Source organism: Phallusia mammillata, chromosome 2 (genome assembly GCF_965637545.1).
Source record: "Phallusia mammillata chromosome 2, kaPhaMamm4.hap1.1, whole genome shotgun sequence".
In the NCBI taxonomy this organism is placed as follows: domain Eukaryota; kingdom Metazoa; phylum Chordata; class Ascidiacea; order Phlebobranchia; family Ascidiidae; genus Phallusia; species Phallusia mammillata.
The window spans coordinates 5987035-6011199 of NC_137253.1; the positions used below are offsets into that span (position 1 = coordinate 5987035).

The 24165-nt window shown below is 36.9% G+C and overlaps 2 protein-coding genes and 2 pseudogenes across 2 annotated transcripts; 1 reads left to right on the top strand and 3 right to left on the bottom strand.

Moving 5' to 3' along the window:
* Positions 1-1342: 1342 nt before the first annotated feature.
* On the bottom strand, positions 1343-2290 carry LOC145212073 (uncharacterized; annotated as a pseudogene).
* A 2799-nt stretch (positions 2291-5089) lies between these two features.
* On the top strand, positions 5090-10246 carry LOC145212852 (uncharacterized). The gene is made up of 2 exons (XM_080081112.1): positions 5090-5467; positions 8975-10246. Exons 1-2 carry the CDS (start codon positions 5156-5158, stop codon positions 9809-9811), a joined length of 1149 nt encoding a protein of 382 aa, XP_079937238.1. The 5' UTR covers positions 5090-5155; the 3' UTR covers positions 9812-10246.
* A 2827-nt stretch (positions 10247-13073) lies between these two features.
* LOC145212853 (uncharacterized) lies at positions 13074-17958 on the bottom strand (annotated as a pseudogene).
* Positions 17959-21995: 4037 nt separating this feature from the next.
* Positions 21996-23839, bottom strand: LOC145212070 (uncharacterized). The gene has a single exon (XM_080080098.1). The coding sequence runs from the start codon at positions 23791-23793 to the stop codon at positions 22927-22929; it is 867 nt and encodes a 288-aa protein (XP_079936224.1). The 5' UTR covers positions 23794-23839; the 3' UTR covers positions 21996-22926.
* Positions 23840-24165: the final 326 nt, after the last annotated feature.

The following is a 24165-nucleotide window of genomic DNA, read 5'->3' on the forward strand; positions in this document are numbered from 1 at the left end:
GCTGAGTCTCACAGTTATGGTACATACTTATACAATCAGTAATGTTAAAATCGCCCCCTTTTGAAGTCAAATCGCCCCGCAACTTTGAAAATTTTCACTATCGCCCCCTCGGTGGACGAAATCGCCCCCGTTGAAGAACCCTGCACTAAAGTAAACGTGCTCACAACCAGCTACGGTACGGTACTTTATTTTTCTTTATTATTTTTACATTTACATGTTACAAAAGCAATTATTTGAAAATGCTGGCGTCTTCTAATTCTTCTAATAAATGCAGACTTTAAAGTAAAAGTGACAGCGCATGCATTAACCCAAGCTGTGGTTAGATAGAACAAAACTTTAGAAAGCGGCGCGAGCAGAATGAGTTTATAATCTTCAGTCTGCATAATACTCTGAAAAGCCGTTACAGACAAAGTTTGTTTAGAATTCCACTTTTACATGTTCTGCATGACAATTTCTACCTATTATTATAACTTAACAAACTTGTTTTAGAAATTCTAGAATAACTTTCTTTCGCGAAGGAGGGTTTTTAAAATCCGAACAGCACAATTGCAGTTTTATTGACTTTTGTATCGATTCTACGGCAAAAATATCACCACAACACATGGGCACTGACAGCAAGTCTGACTTGGTTTGTGTGAAATCAGCCCCTTGAAGCACCTCGAAGCGACGCAAGCGCATACTTTAACAACGTTAAATGCCTATGCTTGGGCCATGTGTACTTTCTTGACCAGAATTCTCCACCCCACTACGCAAAAAGTAAAGCGCGCAGAGCGAAAATTCGGGTTTGGTTTGAAAGGTCCATCCCACCTCTCGACCTTGCACCCTCGGTAGAGCTACTAACGTAAGAACTGACGGTAGCCACGTTTAGGGATTTCCGGTTGGTGGCGCAACGGAGCATAGGCGTTTATTATGACAATAATAACGCAATTTGCAACATGCTGACTCAGCAATTGTTGTCGCCTTAAACGCCTATACTCCGTTGCGCCACTAAACAGAAATTCACAAAGGTCTGTCGTTGAGAACTTGAAGGGTCTGTCGTTGAGTGCTGCCTCGAAGGTCGAAGCGACATAAGCGCGGACTTTAACAACCCAAAAGTGAGTTCGTTACCAATTCACCTCAAGCACAAAGTCTCGTTCTCATTTGTGCAGCAATTTTACGCATTTCTTTCCTGATCCGGACTTCGATTTTTATCGGGTTTAAGGCTTGCAGTCGGGCCTGCTTACAACTTTTGCAAACAAATATTTTGATATTTTTGAGTATTGCAGTTAGCAAACAAACGATTACACAAACACGTTACATAATGTTTCTTAACCCGTAGGGCAGATTTTTTAATTAAAATAATTCAGTTTGCAATACAGTATTGATGTTAGTCTCGGTGAACAGCCTATTGCTGTTTCAAGTCCCAAGCTCTCCGAAATCTTTTCTTGCAAACGTCACACTGGAAAGATTTCTTGTCTTCATGTAAAACTGCATGATGTTTCACTTCTTTTGCTGTATTGAACACTTTTTCAGAAACATTACATATAGGTCTTCTTGTTAGTGTGAAGTTTCATGTGTCTTTTTGCGTTGTTTAGGAGGTTGAAACTTTTCTTGCAAAACTTACATTTGTGAGGTTTCTCATCTGAATGCACAACCATGTGTTGCCTCAAATCGGTGGAAGTCCGAAACGGTTTTTCGCACACTTCGCAAATATAGCGTTTTTCGCCAGTGTGCATCGACATATGTCTTAAAGCATTGCCGTTAAAGCTAAATTTTCTCTCGCAAAATTTACATTTGTATGGTTTGTCACCAGTGTGACTCAACAAATGTCTTTTTAGGTAAACCATAGCCGAAAATTGTTTTTCACACATGTCACAGCGATGTGATTTTTCGTCTGTGTGAGTCCGGGCATGACATTTCAACTCTTGCAATCTCCGATATTGCTTTTCACAAACATCGCACCGATAAGGTTTTTCTTCAGAATGAATCAACATGTGTTTCTTTGCATTCCCGAGATGAACAAATCGTTTTTCGCAAAAATCGCATTTAAACTGTTTATCACCATTGTGACTAGCAGTATGCAGTTTCAGCTCACGAAGGGTTACAAAACCTTTCTCACAGACTTTACAACGGTGGATTTTCTTGCTGCTGTCGTGCATTCTTGAATCATGCATCTGTAAGTATTTTGATGTTTTAAACCTTCTGCCACATGTTTTGCACTGAAAAGGCAATCCTTTTTTGCTTTTGTCCATTGTACCCTTTCAAATGTGACAGTTCCTTAAAACTTCAAAATAATGTGTTTTCCTTTGACTTATCGTTGCTGCAAGACAGAAAAAAAAACAATTTTGAGTTGAATTTATTCTCTTTTAAGCGGACAAACGTATGGACTAAAAACCGTAAAATCGTAGGCTACTACTTTGTTGTATCATGTTAAAACTTTATCTCATATTTCATCATTTATTTCAGTTAACGTTTGCATGACAAGCGAAGGTTTTTCATGGCACGCCAAACCATATAACTGAACTGTAACATTGCTTGTTTTTGGTGTCTCATAATGGAAATGTCCTTAAACTAAGCTTACATGCACAAATCTGTCCATTTTCTCATCAATAAAGAGTTTAGCTTGCACCGATCACTATTGCTCACAAAAATTTGACACGTAAGGGTCATTGCCACAAGTAAATTGGCACGCATCCCCTAACATGCTCCCGAACTCTAATTGGCCCATCTTAAAACAAATGTTGTTTTTTCAGAACATCATCTTTGCTTCTTAACTAAATACTGTGTGGAAAGGTTTGGCCATTTGAGCACTACACTTAAATTCGACACTTTGTAGTACTTCCTCTAGGTTTTCCTTTGTTGTACGTTCTAGTTGGGGGCAGGGACTGTGATTATTTCCTTGCATGGCAGTACTTCGCCTATATTCCCACAATCATTTTGTGGTTGCGCAAAATTTAAAAACAGGCAATGTACATTAATTTGCAAATGACTGGGCTGCACACTCACTTACCAGTAGCCTACTTCGTTACCACTATGTGATTTTAACTTGCCATATTAAGTCTTAAAGCAAACTGCTACAACAACATTTTTTGTTTGCAACGAGGCACAGTAAGTTTTATCAAAAACTATTTGGACCTTTAAAATAACTTTAAGTTTCGTGGAATAATGTCAAAAATTCACATGGGTATAAACATCAAAGAAAAACAGTTTGAGTGCAAAACTTGTGGCAAAAGGTTTAAAACATCCGAGTATTTACGTAAGCATCAATCAGGAATTCACCACAGCAGCAAGAAAATCCATCGTTGTAAAGTCTGTGAAAAAGGTTTTGCAACTATTCGTGAGCTAAAAGAGCATTTGCTCAGTCACTATGGTGGTAAACCTCATCGGTGCAATGTATGTGAAAAGCAATTTCGCACTTTGCAAGACTTGAAATGTCACACACGAACCCACACTGGTGAAAAACTGTATGGCTGTGACATTAGCAAAAAGCGATATCGTTGTCATAAGGACTTGAAAAGACACATGTTGATTCATTCTGGAGAAAAACCTCATCGGTGCAATGTATGTGAAAAGCAATTTCGCACTTTGCAAGACTTGAAATGTCACACACGAACCCACACTGGTGAAAAACTGTATGGCTGTGACATTAGCAAAAAGCGATATCGTTGTCATAAGGACTTGAAAAGACACATGTTGATTCATTCTGGAGAAAAACCTCATCGGTGCAATGTATGTGAAAAGCAACTTCGCACTTTGCAAGACTTGAAACGTCACACACGAACTCACACTGGTAAAAACCGTATCGCTGTGACTTTGTGACAAGAGGTTCACGACGTCGTGCAACGCCAAAAGTCACACGTTGATACACACCAGCAAAAAACGTTTTTTTTTGTAAAGTTTGTGTAAAACCATTTCGAACTTCAAAGGAATTGAGGCAACATATGGTTGTGCATTCAGATGAGAAACCCTACAAATGCGAGTTTTGCGAGAAAAGTTCTAAGGTACAAAACAATGCAAAAAGTCACATGAAAATCCATACCATCCCACAGATTCAATGTTTGTAATACCGCAGTCAAGACGCTAAGCATCATGTAGATATCAAGGAAAACAAAATGCCTGTTTCATATGAGATTTGTAAAAACAAGATTTCGAAAACCTGAGAGCTACTTTTAGGCGACTTCTTTTATCTGTTAATACTAAAGGTTAAGACCAACAGTCAGTCATGTTAAATGTACTTGTTTTACCGGTAATGATTTTTGTGATTAATGTTAACATACATTTTTGTTTATTCGAACACGGACTATAAATTTTAGATTTGTTTAAAGTTATTGAATTCTTTCGTATTGTATATATATGGTCCGTTATTATCATGTCTTTTATCCACACAAACTCGTGACCGGTTACGAATCTAACAAAACAAGTTTTGCTAATCAGACCACCCGTCATAAACTGGCTTGCGGCTATAATTGTTTTGTTCCCTTGCATGTTACCGAGAAGTCATCAACGGCTTTTCGTCCTGGTACACTCGTCATTTGCCATATGCAACCAAAAGAAAGGTACGGTTCAGAATCTAGTTAACTTGGAAACGTAATCTGCTTAGAACTAAGTCCCACAACTAATTTTATATTAGGTTATCGTGACTTAAACGCTATGTAAGTCAAGCATTATAAAGTTTTACTTAGTAAATTGGTAATCATCGTATAGGGTTGTGTGTGCGCTACACTTAGCGCTCGTTGTTATCGCGGTACGGCTTATGTGAAATTATAGACTTGGGAACTTTATAGTCGTGTATGGGTTGCGCAGTTCTAGTTTATCTGCGATTAGTGGATATATTAACGGAGTTAGATTAGGAAGGTTAATAAGTTTGTCTATCGTCAGGGGTCGGAATTTACGGAGTAGTTTTGCTTTTTTACAGACACAGTAAGTTTTATCAAAAACTATTTGAAACGTTTGAATAAAGTGTTTCGTGGAAAGATGTCAAAAACTTACATGGATATAAACATGGAAGTAAAACTGTTTGCGTGCAAAACTTGTGGCAAAAGGTTTAAAACATCGAGGTATTTACGAAATCATGATTCAAGAATGCACGACAGCAGCAAGAAAATTCATCGCTGTAAAGTCTGTGAAAAAGGTTTTGTAACTATCAGTGAGCTAAAACAGCATTTGGTCAAACACTATGGAAAAAAAAACTCATCGGTGCAATGTCTGTCAGAAGCAATTTCGCTCCTTGCCAGAATTGAAACTTCACACACGAACTCACACTGGTGAAAAACCGTATCGCTGTGACATTTGTGAAAAGCAATATCGTAGTCGATGGCACCTAAAAATACATTTGTTGAGTCATACTGGTGAAAAACCATACAAATGTCCAATTTGTGACAAGGGGTTCAAGACGTCTTGCAGCGCAGAACGTCAATGTCGATACACACTGGCGAAAAACGCCACATTTGCAAGGTTTGTGAGAAACCATTTCGGACTTTTAGCATTTTGAGGCAACACATGGTTGTGCATTCAGATGAGAAACCTCATAAATGCGAGTTTTGCGAGAAAAGTTTCAAATATCGACACGCTGTAAAACGTCACATGAAAATTCACATCAAGCCACAGAGTCAATGCTTGTAAAGAAACATTTGAGAATGAAAGATAATGGAATATCATACAGATGTACAGAAGCCCGCAATGTCTGTTTAGTATGAAATTTGTAAAAACAAGATTTCAAAACGCTGGCACTTAGAAGCAAAATATAGGTTGCCTGTTGCCACTAATTATTGATATCACCACAACATTTTTATTTGAAAAACAAAGTATTGTTCAACAAAACATCGTAGGTTGTGCACAAAGGTGCAGATAAACATGTTACAATCTTGTTTGATTGCAAATGTGTCATGCTATGTGATTGCGATATTTTGGTGTAAACGTTTTAAAATATTGTTTTTGCTGTGAATTGGAAAATTTGTAATGTTGTACCCTCATATCTAAGAATGGCCTTTTGCTTTCAGCTGCCATTTTGCATGTTAGGTTAGATTTATATGAGATACTATGAATTTATTATCGTAAAAACGTTTTTGCTGTAAAATGCCTTTCTTTACTCTGTTGTGTTTCATTTGTCATTAAATTTTTTGTAGACGAGTGCAAGGATTAATGTTGTAAACTATAAATCAGTTGGGGCCAGTCTTATTTTTTAAAACTTACCCAAATCAGACGTTTTTCTGAAAAGTTTAAACACGAGACGCTAAGTTGAATTTGAAGGGGAATTCCCAAGCCATGACTTCAGGTTCTCATTAGAAACGTACCGAATATTCGGTTTGTCGAATAAATTCGGCCGAATCAGCCACTTTTACAAAGATTCGGTTTCGGCCGAATAATTTGCTGCGATTACCGCATCGTTTATGAACACACATGTAAAACGTTTCCCGCTTAGTACCAGCGAAAATCTTGTCAAATATGAATTTTTTTATCACATTATCGTTTTCCCTACTGCAGACAACTAATCAGTAATTTATTGTCGGGTTGGTAACCATGCTTGAGACAATGTTGAACTCCACTGAACTGAAATGAGTACGAAACACAACCATTCTGCACTAATTGCCTAGTAGGTAAACTTATGTTTTCATGTCAAACACGTAGCGTGCGACTTCGCGTGACGTCATAGATGATTCGGTTTCGGTCAAATCGAATGTTGCCGATTTCGGTAGATTATTAGTTTTTGACGGGTTATATATCCACTGAACACGTGATGCACACAAAAATGTTACAGAACTTGAAACGATTTTTTTATAATGATGCACGAAATTATTCATGGTCACGACCAGCTACTGTATGCTCCTTTTTTTATGATTATTTATATTATTATTATTATTACATTTACATATTACATAAGCAATTTTTTAAAAAGCTTGCTGTATAATAATTCTTCTAGTGAATACATGCTTTAACGTAAAGGTGACAGCGCATGCATTAACCTTAGGTGTGGTTTGATCGAACAAGATTTTAGAAAGTGGCGCCAGCAAAGAAACCTGAGTTGTTAAAACATATTGCAAATACTGAACGAACGTTTCGTCCACCAGGTTGCATATTTAAATAAATATGTTTTTTAACTTGTGTATGGTGGCCTATTGTTATCAATCTTTTTTTTTCTTTTATTATTTTATTATTATTATGGGCTACAATACTTGTGTGATGCCAAACAAACTAGACATTGTTTTAAAGAAATTGTAATGTTGCTCACGTTAAGCAAATTATTTTACCTCATTTACCTATAGAATAATACGGAATGAAACAACCAAAATGTTGCACAAACAACTATTTAAAAAGGTCAAACTTCCATCAAGACTAAATGTGTCTTTCAAAACAAAGGTTCGTCGTATTTTCTGGAAGTCCACGTCCTGGGTGATTAAAACTCTACGCGTCACCAACTTTCTGCAAATCTTACGTATTTTCAAGTAAAGCAACAAAATCCGTTGAGCGCAACGATTTAATTGACCTGGTCAAGTTGACAGGGTTTACCTGAAGAGGTGCTATAACTGTTTCATTTGAGCTGAACTTATTTTGCTTTGTAAAAGAAAAGAACAAAAATATCGACACTATTGCAATAAAAAAAATACTGAGTCGAAAAAAGCTGCGCTGCGTTAAAACGTTATAGAGCGCAAAACAGTAAAAGGCACAATTGGTGGATAATGGTCAAACGCGGCGCAGCAACACCTGGGTGCTGAACATTCTCAATGCCGAAATTAATAACGTGGAGCTTATTAGTTTGTATATTATGATACTATTATCCCTTTGTTAGAGTTTAAACAAACAACTATCAAACTTACTTATCAGTCTCACTGAAAATCCAGCCTCGATAAGAATTTTCTGGAAATAAACGCTGACAGCCGAACTTACTATATAGTCACATCCATTCTCACGAGCAAATGATTCAAACAAATCGTAAATTTTCAATTTTTTCCACACTCTTTGTCCATGGTAAGCAGGATGGCCTGTATCCAGACATAAAAACATAACTTTGTTGGTTCCAAAATCGGGGAAAACTTTTTCCTCCACATAGTGAACAAATCTCTTTTTTGCTTAATGCCTTGGACAGTCTTCTTCTACGAAAATTGAATTCTTGCTTAATGAATTCATCTTTTGAATTTTTGCCATACTTAGACGAACCATTTTCTCATCGGTGTCAAACACACCAAGTGAAACTTGATCTGAGATCACCGTTTCAGCTCGTGCCTTGGCGAACAAAAAGCTAAACCGTAAATCAACATTAAAGGTGTTTCACAAGCTGACTCTTGGCGCGTAGTATGTCTCAATAAACTTAAAAACTTGAGGAAGATCCTTTTCGGTGAGTTTTCCACAAGTTATTAAATGAACTAGTTTTAACGGTAAGGAATAGTGTGAGTAAACATATGATTGTGTATATTAAACTCGAAGTATAACTATATTGTTTTTAACGATATTTAAATGTTTTTTGTTGTATCTTTTTTTGGCCAGTTATCATCTTGCCTTTTATTCACACAAAGTCGTGACCGGTTACTGATCTAACAAAACAAGTTTTTCTAATCACACCAGCGGTCATAAACTGGCTTGCGGCTATAATTGTTTTGTTCCCTTGCATGTTACCGAGAAGTCATAAACGGCTTTTCGTCGTGGTACACTCGTCATTTGCCATATGCAACGAAAAGAAAGGTACGGTTTAGAATCTAGTTAACTTGGAAACGTACTCTGCTCAGAACTACGTCTCTTTTTTATAGTATCGTGACCTACCGCTATGTAAGTCAAGCATTAGAAAGTTAAACATAGTAAATTCGTAATCATTGTATAGGGTTGTGTGTGCTTTAACTCTTAGCGCTCGTTGTTTTTGCGATACGGCTTATGTCAAATTATAGACTTGAGAACTATATAGTTCTGTTTGGAATTTTGCAGCTCTAATTTATCAGCAATTATCGTATTTATTACCGGAGCTACATTCGGACTGTTATGTTTGTCTAACGTGAGGGGTCGGTAATACCTGACAACGAAATTTACGGATACGTTTTGCTTTTATACAGACACAGTAAGTTTTATCAAGAACTATTTGAAACGTTTAAACATTTTTGTGTTTTATGGGAAGATGTCAAAACCTCACATGGCTATAAACATCGAAGATAAACAATTTGAATGCAAAACTTGTGGCAAAAGGTTTAAAACATCAAGGACTTTACGAGGGCATGATTCAAGAATGCACGACAGCAGCAAGAAAATTCAACGTTGTAAAGTCTGTGAAAAAGGGTTTGTATCTCTTAGTGAGATAAAACTGCATTTGGTCAGTCACTACGGTGATAAACAGCATAAATGTGATGTTTGTGAGAAACGGTTTGTAAGGTTCGAAAATGCAAAAATACACATGTCGATTCATTCTGGAGAAAAACCTCATCGGTGCAATGTCTGTGAAAAGCAATATCGGACGTTGCAAGGATTGAAAATTCACACACGAACTCACACTGGTGAAAAACCGTATCGCTGTGACATTTGTGAAAAGCGATATCGTACTCAAGGGTACCTGAAAATACATTTGTTGAGTCATACTGGTGAAAAACCATACAAATGTAAACTTTGCGATAAGAGATTTTCGACGTCTTGCAAAGCAAAAACACATATGTCGATACACACTGGCGAAAAACGCCATATTTGTGAAGTTTGTGAGAAACCATTCCGTTCTTCTTCAAATTTAAAGGAACACATGGTTGTGCATTCAGATGAGAAACCTCATAAATGTGAGTTTTGCGAGAAAAGTTTCAAATATCGAAACACTGCAAAACGTCACATGAGAATTCACATCAAGCCACAGAGGCAATGCTTGTAAAAAACATTTGAGAATGAAAGAGAATGGAATATCATACAGATGTACTTTTAGTATGAAATTTGTAAAAAACAAGATTTCAAAACGCTGGCACTTAGAAGCAAAATATAGGTTTCCTGTTGCCACTAAATATTGATATCACCACAAAAATTTTATTAAAAAATAAAGTATTGTTCAACAAAATTTTGTAGGTTGTGCACAAAGGAGCAGATAAACATGTTACAATTTTGTTTGATTTCAAATGTGTCATGCTATGTGATTGCGATATTTTGGTGTAAACGTTTTAAAATATTGTTTTTGCTGTGAATTGGAAAATTTGTAATGTTGTACCCTCATATGTAAAAACGGCGTATTGCTTCACCTGTCATTTTGCTTGTATGGACTTAAAGGAGTTACTATGAATTTATTATCGTAATAAAGTTTCTGTTGTAAAATGCCTTTCTTTACTCTGTCATGTTTCATCTGTCATTAAGTTTTTGTAGACGAATGCAAAGATTAATGTTGGTAAAACTATGTAAACTATAAATCAGTTGGGCCAGTGTCATTTTTTAAACTTACCAAAATCAGACGTTTGTCTGAAAAGTGAAAACACGAGACGAAAAGTTGAATTTGCAGGGGAATTGCCATGCCATGACTTCGGGTTCTCGGTAGAAACGTACCGAATATTCGGTTTGTCGAATTTATTCGGCAGAATCAGCCACTTTTGCAAAGATTCGGTTTCGGCCGAATAATTTGTTGCGATTACCGCATCGTTTATGAACACACATTTAAAACGTTTCCCGCGCTTAGTACCAACGAAAATCTTGTCAATTATGATTTTTTTTATTACATTATCGTTTTCCCCACTGCGGGAAACTAATCAGTAATTTATTGTCGGTTGGCAACCATGCTTGAGACAATGTTGAACTCCACAGAACTGAAATGAGTACGAAACACAACCATTCTGCACTAATTGCCTGGTAGATAAACTTATGTTTTCATGTCAAACGCGTATAGGGTACGACTTTGCGTGACGACTTTAGGTTTCGACTGAATCGAAATGTTGCCGATTCGGTACATCACTAGTTTTTAACCGGTTATTTTTCGGCCATAGTTAAGACAAAAGACAAAATGATCATGGAACATAGATCGCTTAAAAAAGCACTTTTCGTTCTTTATGGTGTCACAGAATAGGCATGTCAAAAATTTTGTGCCGTTTGTGGTATCTGTTGAAGGGTTTGCGGAGAGAGCTCAAGATTTTTTCTCGTTGTAGCATCGTTTTGAACATACACCTGAACTATCCTGAAGTCGTCACAATTATTCAGACCTTTCAGGTTCTTAGCAGTGTTTGATTCATTATTTATTAAACAAAACAGTTTTACAAGGTCCGCAGCATCCGTTAGTGTTGATTTGTTTTTTAAGATGTTTTAAGAAGTCCATCAATTGATTTATGTTTGGCAAGATAAAATGCTAATCCACCAAAAAATCGAGTGGATCTTAGTAAGTCACATTTGCTCCGTTCAAAACCCAAGGATCAAAATGATGGAGGCGTTGCGATGCTGGACTCCCCGCTGCTTGTCTAGATGTGCCTTATTTTAACACTTGCAGTTAAGTCTACTATTTTTGCTGTAAAACGACTTGTGACCAAAAAAGGCGGTATTCGTGTTTTTTTTCAATTCTATTTTAACACTTGCAGTAGTCTACTATTAACCGGTTAACCGGTAACGCATTTTTTTGTATGATACACTAAAGCAGGGGTCTTCAACCTTTTTAGCTCCATCGCCCCCTTTCCAAGGCACTGGCGCCTAATATAGGTAGTGTAAAAGCGGAAAAATTATGGCCTGTCACCATACTTAGCCACAATAAGGTGTCCCCTGTGGCTAATTTAATGCCTAACCTTGGTTTCGAGATCTCAATGTATTGGAATAGCAGCATGTTTAATCTGATGTGTCCATTGTCCCTGGTGTTTATTTGCAAGACGAATTATATCTGCTTGTAAGTCAAAGTTAGCTGAGTCTCACAGTTATGGTACATACTTATACAATCAGTAATGTTGAAATCGCCCCCTTTTGAAGTCAAATCGCCCCGCAACTTCCAAAATTTTCACTATCGCCCCCTCGGTGGACGAAATCGCCCCGTTGAAGAACCCTGCACTAAAGTAAACGTGCTCACAACCAGCTACGGTATGGTACTTTATTTTTCTTTATTATTTTTACATTTACATGTTACATCAGCAATTATTTGAAAATGTTGGCGTCTTCTTAGTCTTCTAATAAATGCAGACTTTAAAGTAAAAGTGACAGCGCATGCATTAACCCAAGCTGTGGTTAGATAGAACAAAACTTTAGAAAGCGGCGCGAGCAAAATGAGTTTATAATTTCAGTTTGCATAATACTCTGAAAAGCCGTTACAGACAAAGTTTGTTTAGAATTCCACTTTTACATGTTCTACATGACATTTTCTACCTATTATTATAACTTAACAAACTTGTTTTAGAAATTCTAGAATAACTTTCTTTCGCGAAGGAGGGTTTTTAAAATCCGAACAGCACAATTGCAGTTTTATTGACTTTTGCATCGATTCTACGGCAAAAATATCACCACAACACATGGGCACTGACAGCAAGTCTGACTTGGTTTGTGTGAAATCAGCCCCTCGAAGCATCTCGAAGCACCTCGAAGCACCTCGAAGCGACGCAAGCGCATACTTTAACAACGTTAAATGCTATGCTTGGGCCGTGTGTACTTTCTTGACCAGAATTCTCCACACCACCACGCAAAAAGTAAAGCGCGCAGAGCGAAAATTCGGGTTTGGTTTGAAAGGTCCATCCCACCTCTCGACCTTGCACCCTCGGTAGAGCTACTAACGTAAGAACTGACGGTAGCCACGTTTAGGGATTTCCGGTTGGTGGCGCAACGGAGCGTAGGCGTTTATTGTAACAATAATACCGCAATTTGAAACATGCTGACTCAGCAATTATTGACGCCTTAAACGCCTATACTACGTTGCGCCACTAAACAGAAATTCCCAACGGTCTGTCGTTGAGAACTTGAAGGGTCTGTCGTTGAGTGCTGCCTCAAGGTCGAAGCGACATAAGCGCGGACTTTAACAATCCAAAAAGTGAGTTCGTTACCAATTCACCTCAAGCACAAAGTCACGTTATCATTTGTGCAGCAATTTTACGCATTTCTTTTCAGATTCGGACTTCGATTTTGGTCGGGTTTAAGGCTTGCAGTCTGGCCTGCTTACAATTTTTGCAAACAAATATTTTAATATTTTTGAGTATTACAGTTGCAAACAAACGATTACACAAACACGTTACATAATGTTTCTTAACCCGTAAGGCAGATTTTTTAATTAAAATACTTCAGTTTGAAATACAGTATTGATGTTAGTTTAGTGAACAGCCAAGTTTTAAGTTCCAAGCTCTCCGAAATCTTTTTTTGCCAATGTCACACTGGAAAGATTTCTTGTCTTCATGTAAAACTGCATGATGTTTCACTTCTTTTGCTGTATTGAACACTTTTTCAATAACATTACATATAGGTCTTCTTGTTAGTGTGAAGTTTCATGTGTCTTTTTGCGTTGTTTAGGAGGTTGAAACTTTTCTTGCAAAACTTACATTTGTGAGGTTTCTCATCTGAATGCACAGCCATGTGTTGCCTCAAATCCGTAGAAGTCCGAAACGGTTTTTCGCACACTTCGCAAATATGGCGTTTTTCGCCAGTGTGCGTCTTCATATGTCTTAAAGCATTGCCGTTAAAGCTAAATTTTCTCTCGCAAAATTTACATTTGTATGGTTTGTCACCAGTGTGACTCAACAAATGTCTTTTTAGGTAAACCATAGCCGAAAATTGTTTTTCACACATGTCACAGCGATGTGATTTTTCGTCTGTGTGAGTCCGGGCATGACATTTCAACTCTTGCAATCTCCGATATTGCTTTTCACAAACATCGCACCGATGAGGTTTTTCTTCAGAATGAATCAACATGTGTTTCTTTGCATTTCCGAGATAAACGAATCGTTTTTCGCAAAAATCGCATTTATGCTGTTTATCACCATTGTGACTAGCAGTATGCCGTTTCAGCTCACAAAGGGTTACAAAACCTTTCTCACAGACTTTACAACGATGGATTTTCTTGCTGCTGTCATGCATTCTCGAATCATGCATCTGTAAGTATTTTGATGTTTTGAACTTTTTGCTACAAGTTTTGCACTGAAAAGGCAATTCGTGTTTGATTTTGTCCATTGTGCGCGTCAGATGAAACAGTTCGTTTAACGTTCAAAATAATGCCTTTTCCTTCAACTTATCGTTGCTGCAAGACAGATAAAATAATTTTTAATTTGAATAACTTCTCTACGTAGCCTACAAACGTGTGGGCTAAAAACGGCATGTTGAACAGCATTATGTTAAAACTTTAATTCACAATCACTTCCGTAAAACTTTTATGACAAGTGAAGGTTTTTCATGGCGCGCCAAACGAATTAGATTGTACAGTTACATTGCTTGCTTTTAGCGTGTTATTATACAAGTGTCCTAAAATCGAGCCTACATGCACAAATCTGTCTATTTTCCGAATAGTATTGGGGTTAACTTGCACAAACCAATATTAATTACTCGCAATTAAACTGTTAAAACGCACCATGTTGCCGAAGCCTGGATAAATTCTGATAAAGCATGTGTTCCTTTTTCAGTAGGGGAAAGTGGTGTAATTTGGACCACTTAAGTTTGAACCTTCATAAAGTAAAAAGTAGTCTCTCAAATTAAGGGTAGTTTATGCGGTTCGTTAAGTTATGACGCTAAGTATATATTTGCAAAAAGGCAATGTTTGGATATTAACGTAAAAAGAGTAGAGGGCATTTAATTTGTTTTCGCGAAGTGGTCCATTTTACACGCATTGTTTGTAATTTGGACCAAAGTCGTGTGTAGAATGGACCACTTAAAATCCGTGCGATTTTTTTTCCATAAGTTCCTCAAAACGAACGTTAACAGCCTCAGATATCAACCTAATCAGGATTTTAATACATTACCACAATGTTTCACAAAATATTTAAATTTTATTGAAAAAAATCAAAAATGGGATATACAAAAATTAGAAATGAAATAATTCTTGAAGATAAAAAGGCCACAAATGGACTTCCTAGGATGGCTAAAATGAAAGAAAACTCGCAGAACACTGCAAAACAGCAGCATGGCAAATTAAAGCAATAATTGGTAAAGCAAAACACAATGAATGTAAATCCTGCACTGAGCTTGGTCTTTGTCTTTGTCATAAAAAACAGCATAATTAAAGGACTTTCTTTACTGATTCCATTTAGTTATAAGCTGCTTAGTCGCAAATTAAGTCAAACTTCTTTAAAAACTGTCAAAAACCTCCCCGAAATCAGAAATCTTCTCGGTGTATAAATGGAAGCTTTATTTTCAGCTGCCCGGTCTAAATTACACACTTTTACACGCATTTTTTTTACCCAATTTATTTTAGGTTTGGAAAGTGTTAGCGGATTGTTCTTTGTATGCTAAATGCAGTAATAGTTGTACCACACAAAAATTACACCCACTGAAATTGACACTAAACAGTAGTAAAAAAGCGCAAAAAGTTTGATCCCTAAAAAAATTATCAAATTTGCAATTTTTTTTTCTCTATATAACAAACGGAAAGTATAGCATCAAGCTTGGAGCTTGGCGGCCGTAAGCCTTATAGCAAGTCGTCTTTCAAACTGTATAAAAGATATTCTGCCATCTTGCGTATATTCCGAAATATAAACAAGTTCCAAATTACACGCAGGGTCCAAATTACACGACTTTCTCCTATATCACCTTGTTTTTTGCTAATGCCTGTGCGGAAAGGTTTGGCCCTTTGAGCACTCCACTTAAATTCGACACTTTGAAATACTTCCTCTAGGTATTCCTGTGTTGTACGTTCTGGTTGGAAGCAGGGACTGTGATGATTTCCTTGCTTGGCAGTACTTGGCCTATATACCCATAAGCATTTTGCGGTTGCGCAGTACTTACAGCCAGTGTACATTGATTTGCAAATTGCTGAGCTGCACACTCTCTAACCAGTAGTCTACTTTGTTACCACCATGTGATTCCAACTTGCCATAAAAAGTCTTAAGCAAATTACAACAGTAATAACAAATGACGACAAGTGTAAATTCTAAAAAACGTCCCCAAACCCAGAGAAAGAGTTCTATCTTTCGGATGTGCACAAACAACACAGATGCATCAAATCAAAAAATATGTTACAAAGCCTTGATTTAAATGAGAAATGAGGTAAATGAGATTTAACGCATAAACTGCACCCTGTGGTTAAAACATATACACTTAAATTTTTATCGTGGTCGCGGGCCATCTAGAAGAGGGCCGGATGCGATCCGCGGCCCGTGGGCTGTAGTAAAGACAATAGCCGCAATTTTGTGAAACATAAACACACAGCGAATGGTAATGTTGTGAATGAATATAATTGTTGCGTAATCAAACATGGTGCGATTTGCTAACCATGGTGTTATAATAACAAAGACAATTAATCATTTCCGTCATTCCTCAAATAGCAGGCGAACGGCAGAAGGATGTAATAGGGCTCGGTTTGCTCGGATGGGACAGGATACGTTTAGGCTAACCTTTTCAGTGTGAGAAGTATCGTATACCAAACTGGGCCTTTACAATGTAAAAAAAACTAAATGTGAAATCACGGATCGAACATGAGTGTTGATTTCTATTGGTTTTATGCTTCGGAATAGCAAGATTTAGAAATGTATGAAGGAATTGTTTTTGCTCGGAATTGTGCAAAACTATACTTGTCCTGTGTTTGTCAATGTCCAGGAAACGCCTTATTTTCCGATGTCGTTCGAGTTCGTGACCAATTCACCAAATGCGAAAATACTTTTTATCATAGACCATTTCCGTTATTTTACATTTTATTTGAGCGATGATTGTGCGAACTGACATAATCCAACAGCTGCGCAGTAATGAGGCGATCAAAGTGCGACAAAGTTAAAAGCACAATTAGTGGACAGGTGGTAAACGCGTATTTTAAACATCAAATAAGACTATTGTTGGCAATCGTATGGTGCTGTTTCTGACCATTAATGAGATAAAAGCGTTACATAATTTTTGTTCGTTGTGCCGTAACGCAGATTGTTTAATTGAAATACACAGTATTGCAATCACGTTAATCTGGGTGAACAGCCAAGTGTTGTTTGAAGTTCCAAGCTTTCCAAAATCTTTTTCGCAAATCTCTCACCGAAAAGGTTTCTTGTTTGCATGTAAAACGATATGACGTTTCAATCCTCTTGCTGTTTTGAACACTTTCTCGCAAACATTACATCTGTAGGTCTTCTTGTTGGAGTGGAGTTTCATGTGTCTTTTTGCGTTGTTTAGGAGGTTGAAACTTTTCTCACAAAACTGACATTTGTGAGGTTTCTCATCTGAATGCACAACCATGTGTTGCCTCAAGTCGGTAGAAGTCCGAAACGGTTTTTCGCACACTTCGCAAATATGCCGTTTTTCCCCAGTGTGCGTAGACATATGTCTTATAGCGTTTCCAGAAATGCTGAACCTTCTGTCGCAAAATTTACATTTGTATGGTTTGTCGCCAGTGTGGCTCAACAAATGTCTTTTTAAGTTATCTAAAGTACGAAATTGTTTTTCACACACGTCACAGGAGTAAGGTTTTTCACCGGTGTGGGTTGGTGCATGATGTTTCAACTCTTGCAACGTGCGAAATTGCTTTTCACAAGTATCGCACCGATGAGGTTTTTCTTCAGAATGAATCAACATGTGTTTCTTTGCATTCCCGGGATAAACGAATCGTTTTTCGCAAAAATCGCATTTATACTGTTTATCACCATTGTGACTAGCAGTATGCAGTTTCAGCTCACAAAGGGTTACAAAACCTTTCTCACAGACTTTACAACGATGGATTTTCTTGCTGCTGTCGTGCATTCTTGAATCATGCATCTGTAAGTATTTTGATGTTTTGAACTTTTTGCTACAAGTTTTGCACTGAAAAGGCAATTCGTGTTTGATTTTGTCCATTATGCGCGTCAGATGAAACAGTTCGTTTAACGTTCAAAATAATGCTTTTTCCTCCAACTTATCGTTGCTGCAAGACAGATAAAATAATTTTTAATTTGAATAACTTCTCTACGTAGCCTACAAACGTGTGGGCTAAAAACGGCATGTTGAGCAGCATTATGTTAAAACTTTAATTCACAATCACTTCCGTTAAAACTTTCATGACAAGCGAAGGTTTTTCATAGCGCGTCAAACGAATTAGATTGAACAGTTACATTGCTTGCTTTTAGCGTGTTATTATACGAGTGTCCTAAAATCCAGCCTACATGCACAAATCTGTCTATTTTCTGAATAGTATTAAGGTTAACTTGCTCAAACCACTATTAGGCTAATTACTCACAATTAAACGGTTGACACGCACCATGTTGCCGAAGCCTGGATAAATTCTGATAAAGCATGTGTTCCTTTTTCAGTATATCAGTTTTTTGCTAAAGTCGGAATGAAAGGTTTGGCCCTTTGAGCACTACACTTAAATTCGACACTTTGTAATACTTCCTCTAGGTTTTCCTGTTTTGTACGTTCTAATTGGTAGAAACGAGTGTGATTATTTCCTTGCTTGGCAGTACTTGGCCTACATAGCAACAAGCATTTTGTGGCTTCGCATTACTTAAGAACTGCCAGTCTACAGTTTTTCAAGTTTTACCGTGGCTCTTTCGGATGTCACCAAACAACGCGCATGCATCCGACCATAAGGTTGTCGATATGCTAAAAACTGGAACTTATCCAACTGTATTCTGTATGTAAGAATGTAGTATGATCGAAAAAGAAAATTTTGTTATTGGCCGCAATAAAAATCATTGAACAGTATCTCTTTTAAACTAGAGTATAGGTCTTTCGAAATTTTCAATGTTTGCTTCTTTCACTCAGCGAAATAAACTTATAGTTCTCAACCGATAACAGAAAAATTGTAAACACCTCTTCAAGACCTAAAATGACATCTAAACAATTCAATTTTTCAGCATTCAAGTCTTTTCAATATTTTTCATCATCATATTTTCATTTTATTGATCTATTGTGCTTTATCAATCCAGCAACACTTCTTTTGTGCATTTTTATCTCGAATAGTTTTCGTATGTTTGTCAAATATAAATCCCAAGTTATTTCAGAATAAAAATACATATAATGCTGGTGTATACTCTTAGGATGGACCTTTTACTTTTTATCTCAAACTACTTGTCAGTTTTACGTAAAATTTTACATGAATCAACCTATTATATTTTTTACGAAGTTTGTGAAAAGAAATTCGGACTTCATTGGAAACGAGGCAACATAGGGTCGTTTAGGCATTCAGGTAAAAAACTCACAAATGCAAGTTTTACGAGAAACGTTTCAAACACCCAAGCCACGCAAAAAGTCACATGAAAATCCACACCCAACCTACTGTTTCAAACAAGGTTTTCAAGGCGGCAATAAATCGTGTAGATGTGCAAGATTCAATATTCCTGTTTAATGTGACATTTGTAAAAACAAGGTTTTGAAAAGCTGGTAACCTATAGGCTATCGGACTTTGGACTTTAAATTCAAACATTTTTATCACATGCAATAATAGTGACATATTTTTACTACATTCCACTTACACATGGCTTCATTCAAAAATGGAAACAACATTGTCAACTGGAATTCATCGATAACTAGAAACAATTTATCACCATACAGCGTGATATTCTGACGACCATCAAACAAGGACGTAAAACGAAAGCTAATCAATTCAAGCGTGAACTTTTGACACCAGGGAACGAATATTTAAAATTAAAACATTTGTATGACATGCAGTGACATTTTCGCGTATACGTGTTTCCACCTATGGTTAAGAACTTAGTTAAGCTTTTCGCGTATACGTGTTAACAACTACAATTCAGAACATAGTTGAACTTTTCGCGTGTATGTGTTAGTATCGTGACCGAACGCTGTAAAAGCAAGGCGTTTTTCAACTCAAACGAGAGAATTTTCTTATAGTGCATAACTCAGTTCACAGTACACTAGTCACTACAGTAAGCAGAGTATTGGTGTTGTGTACTCAAACTGCCAGTAGCGCCGTTGTGCCATGCTTTGTCGAAATGTAGACTCTAGATATATTGTCTACCCTCAGTGTCAGTGCAAGTCTTACCGAGAAGCCATCAACAGGTTTTCGTTATGGTGCACTTTCCGTTTCCATAAGCAACTAAAAGAAGATTACAGTTTAGAATATCGTTAATTTGGACACATACACTACTTAAAACTACGTTGTTTATGTTATAGTATCAGGAACTGAACGGTAGGTAAGTCAAGCATTTTGAAATTAAACTTAGTAAGTTCGTAACCATTCCATAGGGTTGTCCACGGCTTATGTGAAATTGTAGACTTGGAAACTTTAAAGTCGTGTTTTGCGTAGTGCAGTTCTAGTTTATCAGCGATTAACGTATTTGTTACTGGAGCTACATTCGGAGTGTTAAGTTTGTCTACCGTGAGGGGTCGGTAAAACCTAACAACGGAATTTACTGATTAATTTTGCTGTCTTGCAGGCGCAGTTTTATCAAAAACTATTTGGACGTTAATTTTTCAAAACTTTAATTTTTGTTGGAAGATGTCAAACCTTGACATGAGTGAAAACATGGAAGAAAAAGAGTTTGCGTGCAAAACTTGTGGCAAAAGGTTTAAAACATCCTAGTCTTTACGAAGACATGATTCAAGAATGCACGACAGCAGCAAGAAAATCCATCGTTGTAAAGTTTGTGAAAAATGTTTTGTAACTATTAGTAAGCTAAAGCAGCATTTAGTCAGTCACTATGGTGATAAACAGCATAAATGTGATGTCTGTGAGAAACGGTTTGTGACTTTCGTAGCTGCGAAAAGACACATGTTGATTCATTCTGGAGAAAAACCTCATCAGTGCAATGTCTGTGAAAAGCCATATAGGACTTTGGAAGACTTGAAATCTCACTCACGAACTCACACTGGTGAAAAACCGTATCGCTGTGACATTTGTGAAAAGCGATATCGTACTCGAGGGCACTTGAAAATACATTTGTTGAGTCATACTGGTGAAAAACCATACAAATGTAAACTTTGCGATAAGAGATTTATGACGTCTTGCAACGCTGAAAGACATACGTCGACACACACCGGCGAAAAACGCCATATTTGCAAAGTTTGTGAAAAAACATTTCGGGATTCATGGGACATGAGACAACATATGGTTGTGCATTCAGATGCGAAACCCCACAAATGTAAGTTTTGTGAGAAAAGTTTCACTCTCCTAAACAATGCAAAAAGATATATGAAACTGCACACCAACAAGAAGACTTAGATGTAATGTTTGTGAGAAAGTATTCGATGCAGCAAGAGAAGTGAAACATAATGCAATTTTACATGAAGAATATATTTATTTTTTCATGCGAGATTTGTTAGAAAAGATTTTGGAGAGCTGGTAACTTGAAACTACACTTGACATCTTCTGGTGAATACCGTATACCAAACTGGAGCATTTCAATAAATCAATTCGGCCTTTACAATGTAAAACGTGTAAAGTTTAGATTACAGATGAGACATGATTGATGATGATTTCCATTTTAATTATTCATGATAGCAAGATTTAGAAATGTATAAAAGAATTGATTTTGCTGAGAATTGTGCAACTCTTCTTGTCCTTTGTCTAAGAAACGCCTTATTTTGCGATCTCGTCTTGGCTGTAGCTCTTGCATGCATGCTCTGTTTTTCAACAGGTTAATCATTACAGGCCCATTTGTGTGGATTGTATTATGTATTAGCTCGATGTTTAAAATGCTGCTTGTTTACGCCTAAATAAACTTTTTACGAAACAAAGCAGAATTTGCCACCCCGACTTAGCGAACTCACATGAGTCCGTGAAAGGTTTTCTTGAGTTCGTGACCGATTCACCTGATGCAGAATTGTTCACTTCGAGTCTGCGGACTGACATGAGTCCGTGATAGATATTTGTGACCAATTTGCCAAATAAGAAAAATTGTATTATCACCAGACATTTCCTTTATTTTACATTTTATTTGAGGAAAGATTGTGCGAAACTGACATAATTTAAGACCCAAAATGTCGAGAAAAAGTATAAAGAATATACCAAAAAGGAAAGGTTCGTATTGCATTGTCACCAATCACAGACTAGAAAATATAATACATGAGATGGGTTGAGTTTATTTTAACGGTGAAACAAATCATACGACACAATTGCGCAAAAATATTCACCAAGAATCCAAATTGCTGCGCAATGATGCAGCGATTAAAGCGCAAAAAAGACTGTTGTTGTGAATTGTTTTTGTTTGTGGTTTTTATGTCCAAGAACGTAACTATAATAATGATATTTGACAACAGAAGACGGTTTAAAATCCTAAAATGCTGGATGAAATTTATTTGTTTCAAGTATTCCAACTTTTTACGGAAGAAATGAAGTAATAATTTTGTTTTTGTTTTCGGTAGTACGAGATAAAACAATGACCACTTGCTAAACATTGAAAACAAAACGACATTGCGACATGGTAGGTATTGCTGCTGGTAGTTGTATTTCGGACCGTTTTTTAAGTTAGGTTTGCATATAAGTAAATAATAACAGATTTAATTGAAGTCTCTTTCTCGTATGTCTCGCAATTTTACCAATTTCTTGCCAGATTCGGACTTTGATGAAAAACCTTTGGGGTTTTGGTCGAGTTTAAGGCTTGCGATCAGACCTGCTTACAACGTTTAGTTGATTTAAGTATATTTTGCCGGCGATATCGTAGCAGCACAATTGCGCTAAAATATTCACCAAGCCGGAAATAGCTGCGCAACATCCAGACGTTAGAAAGTGCAACAAATTTGAGGGTACAATTGGTGGATACTGGATAGATGATCGACGCGCTGCAGCTACACCATTACTACAACCGTTATGCGGCAGGGACTCACATTAAAGGGTGCGCATTTTCCTTTGCATACAAATTTTCAAAATATGAAACATTTTTAATATTGCAGTTTCCAACCATAAGATACGACAGAAACATTACATAATCTATTTAATCCGTAAGGTAGATTGTTAAATTAAAGTCATTCAGTTTGTAATAAAGTATTGCAATGACTTTAGTCTCGGTGAATAGCCAAGTGCTGTTTTAAGTTACCGGCTCTCCGAAATTTTTTCTTGTCAATCTCACACTGAAACGGAATATTGTCTTCATGCAAAACTGCATGATGCTTCACTTCTCTTGCTGTTTTGAACACTTTTTCGCAAACATTACATCTGTGAGTTTTCTTGTTGGTGTGAAGTTTCATGTGTCTTTTTGCGTTGTTTAGGAGGTTGAAACTTTTCTCACAAAACTTACATTTGTGAGGTTTCTCATCCGAATGCACAACCATGTGTTGCCTCAAATCACTGGAAGTCCGAAACGGTTTTTCGCACACTTCGCAAATATGCCGTTTTTCGCCAGTGTGCATCGACATATGTCTTAAAGCATTGCCGTTAAAGCTGAATCTTTTTTCACAGAATTTACATTTGTATGGTTTTTCACCAGTGTGACTCAACAAATGTCTTTTTAGGTAAACCATAGCCGAAAATTGCTTTTCACACATGTCACAGCGATGTGATTTTTCGTCTGTGTGAGTCCGGGCGTGACATTTCAACTCTTGCAATGTCCGATATTGCTTTTCACAAACATCGCACCGATGAGGTTTTTCTTCAGAATGAATCAACATGTGTTTCTTTGCATTCCCGGGATAAACAAATCGTTTTTCGCAAAAATCGCATTTATACTGTTTATCATCATTGTGACTAGCAGTATGCAGTTTCAACTCACTAAGGGTTACGAAACATTTTTCACAGACTTTACAACGGTGGATTTTCTTGCTGCTGTCGTGCATTCTTGAATTATGCATCTGTAAGTATTTCAATGTTTTAAACCTTCTGCCACATGTTTTGCACTGAAAAGGCAAATCTTTTTTGCTTTTGTCCATTGTACCCGTCAAATGTGACAGTTCCTTAAGCGTTCAAATTGATGTATTTTCCTTTGACTTATCGTTGCTGCAAGACAGAAAAAAACAATTTTGAGTTGAATTTATTCTCTTTTAAGCGGACAAACGTATGGACTAAAAACTGTGAAATCGTAGGCTACTTTGTTGTATCATGTTAAAACTTTATCTCATATTTTCAATTAACGTTTGCATGACAAGCGAAGGTTTTTCATGGCACGCCAAACCATATAACTGAACTGTTACATTGCTTGTTTTTGGTGTCTCATAATGGAAGTGTCCTTAAACTGGGCTTACATGCATCAATCTGTCCATTCTCTCATCAATAAAGAGTTTAGCTTGCACCGATCACTATTG

What these genes read in the sequence shown, in the direction of transcription:
- LOC145212852 (XM_080081112.1), top strand. Translation starts at nt 5,156, where the DNA reads ATGGAAAAAAAAACTCATCGGTGCAATGTCTGTCAGAAGCAATTTCGC. An exon ending in ATTTCGGACTTTTAGCATTT is followed by an intron (nt 5,468 to 8,974) that starts TGAGGCAACACA and finishes AGGGGTCGGTAA; the next exon opens with TACCTGACAACGAAATTTAC.
- LOC145212070 (XM_080080098.1), bottom strand. Translation starts at nt 23,793, where the DNA reads ATGGACAAAAGCAAAAAAGATTTGCCTTTTCAGTGCAAAACATGTGGC.